At 44.3% G+C, this 1800-nt stretch overlaps 2 protein-coding genes across 2 annotated transcripts; both read right to left on the bottom strand.

The window, feature by feature from the left end:
* Window positions 1–232: 232 nt before the first annotated feature.
* LOC127741636 (ribosomal protein S12, mitochondrial-like) lies at window positions 233–652 on the bottom strand. Its single transcript, XM_052254533.1, has one exon. It carries the CDS (start codon window positions 650–652, stop codon window positions 275–277), a length of 378 nt encoding a protein of 125 aa, XP_052110493.1. The 3' UTR covers window positions 233–274.
* A 48-nt stretch (window positions 653–700) lies between these two features.
* On the bottom strand, window positions 701–1072 carry LOC127741637 (NADH-ubiquinone oxidoreductase chain 3-like). Its single transcript, XM_052254534.1, has one exon. It carries the CDS (start codon window positions 1055–1057, stop codon window positions 701–703), a length of 357 nt encoding a protein of 118 aa, XP_052110494.1. The 5' UTR covers window positions 1058–1072.
* Between the last annotated feature and the right edge of the window lie 728 nt (window positions 1073–1800).

Below are 1800 nucleotides of genomic sequence, written 5' to 3'. Positions count from 1 at the left end.
CGAAGGGCAAGTCCGGAAACTTAAAAACAAAATATCTGTAAAAAGTAAAATAAAACCGGACGAAGAAATCGGACGGGCGGTATTCTTTCGTAGGCCCGGTTTCTCCCTTTCTTGTCTAGTGTATTAGACTCCATTATAGGTCATTCGGAAGGGCTCCGTTTCAATTTTAGGGCATAACGTTGTGGTTGTTCCCTCTCCTTTACTTATCGAATAGGGGTGAGTGACTTCGTACCTCTCCTGACTGAGAAAAAGAAGTTCCAGAGGCATCCTCCATTCATATCGATTTGGGTTTTTCTGCACCATATTTGGATCTGCCTCTTCTTCGATCCGGAATTCCCAACAAATCCTTTACTCCTCGAATACAATGGGATTTCACACCTGGCAAATCTTTCACTCTACCTCCTCTTATTAAGACCATAGAATGTTCCTGCGAATTATGACCTTCGCCCGGAATGTGAGCAAATATATCATGTCGATTGCTCAATCGTACTTTGGCTATCTTACGTGGAGCTGAATTAGGTTTTTTCGGTGTTCTCGTTGAAACACGCGGGCGTACTCCTTGCTTCTGGGGACATTGATCCGAAGCTCTAGTACAGTCCGTGCGCCGTTTTTCTTCTCTACCATGACGAATCAATTGATTTAATGTAGGCATCGCTCTTTCCTTTGTCCTTCCTCCCTATTTTTGCCCTATCACTAGTGATTACTCCCGATCCGAAGCACCCCTTTTCCATTCATAGAGAGATCCAATCGTCAAAATCAATAAAAAGGCCATCATAGACCAAGATCCAAACGGATCAATCTTGTTGGGAGGTACTGCCCAAGGAAAGGAAAAGGTGACTTCCGGATCAGGAATAATAAATAAAATTGAAACAAGATAAAATCGTATATCGAAACGACTTCTGGCATCACCGAAAGGATCGAAACCACATTCGTAGTCCGACAATTTTTCTGGATAGGTCCAACTATTGGAAGCAAATGGAAAAGGAACACCGAGTGGGATCAAAGAAACTAGCAGACTGATCACTAAAGAGATACAAATAGGTGCAAATTCTGACATGACCACAACCCACTTGGTTCTTTCGCTCCTTGCTCGCGGAGCGGCATACAGAAAAAAGAAAGGGTAGTACCAATGAAGCCGACCATTAATGACTTGTTCGAACACCGGGAGTCGGGGTTGGCCTATTGATTCCCTGCGTTATTTTAGCTGCAACGGTATAAGACATAAAAACGAAATGAATGATTTAGCTCCCCGATGACTTTATGGGTGGGTCCCAAATCCCGGGGATACCCAAATATGCCGTGAACTAAAAAATAACTACCAAAGACAACAAATCCTAGATTATCATTCTTCAAATTCATAGCTGTCAAGATCTCATTCCTTGATTTGCCGCTCGAAGATGTCGTTCATTATTTGACGCGACCTTTCTTTTACAGGATTATTTGCCGGGTTGTTGGCTATATCCGCCAATACCTCAACGAGTCTAGCTTTACTCTTCCAATTGGGTCCAACTACCAGCTCGAAGACCCGACGATATTTACTGTAAGAAGGGGGTCGGTCAAAGAGCGTGTCCATATCGGATTTCAAGTAATCCATGATTATTCGGCGAATAGCCCAATAACCATGGGGTTTATTGTCAGCTTCCATCGTGTCATCCACTGGTGCTTGTATGGGAGCCGGCTGCTCCACCTCATAATCACTGCCAATGGATGGTAACGACGGGACAGACGGAACTGAGCCTGCTGGTAAGGGTGGCGGGTCATAAGGGACCGATGGAAAGGACTCCCAAGGGGAGTTTGATT

The sequence above is a fragment of the Arachis duranensis genome, chromosome 9 (assembly GCF_000817695.3).
Source record: "Arachis duranensis cultivar V14167 chromosome 9, aradu.V14167.gnm2.J7QH, whole genome shotgun sequence".
Taxonomy (NCBI): domain Eukaryota; kingdom Viridiplantae; phylum Streptophyta; class Magnoliopsida; order Fabales; family Fabaceae; genus Arachis; species Arachis duranensis.
This window is presented reverse-complemented; position numbering and strand designations above follow the sequence as displayed.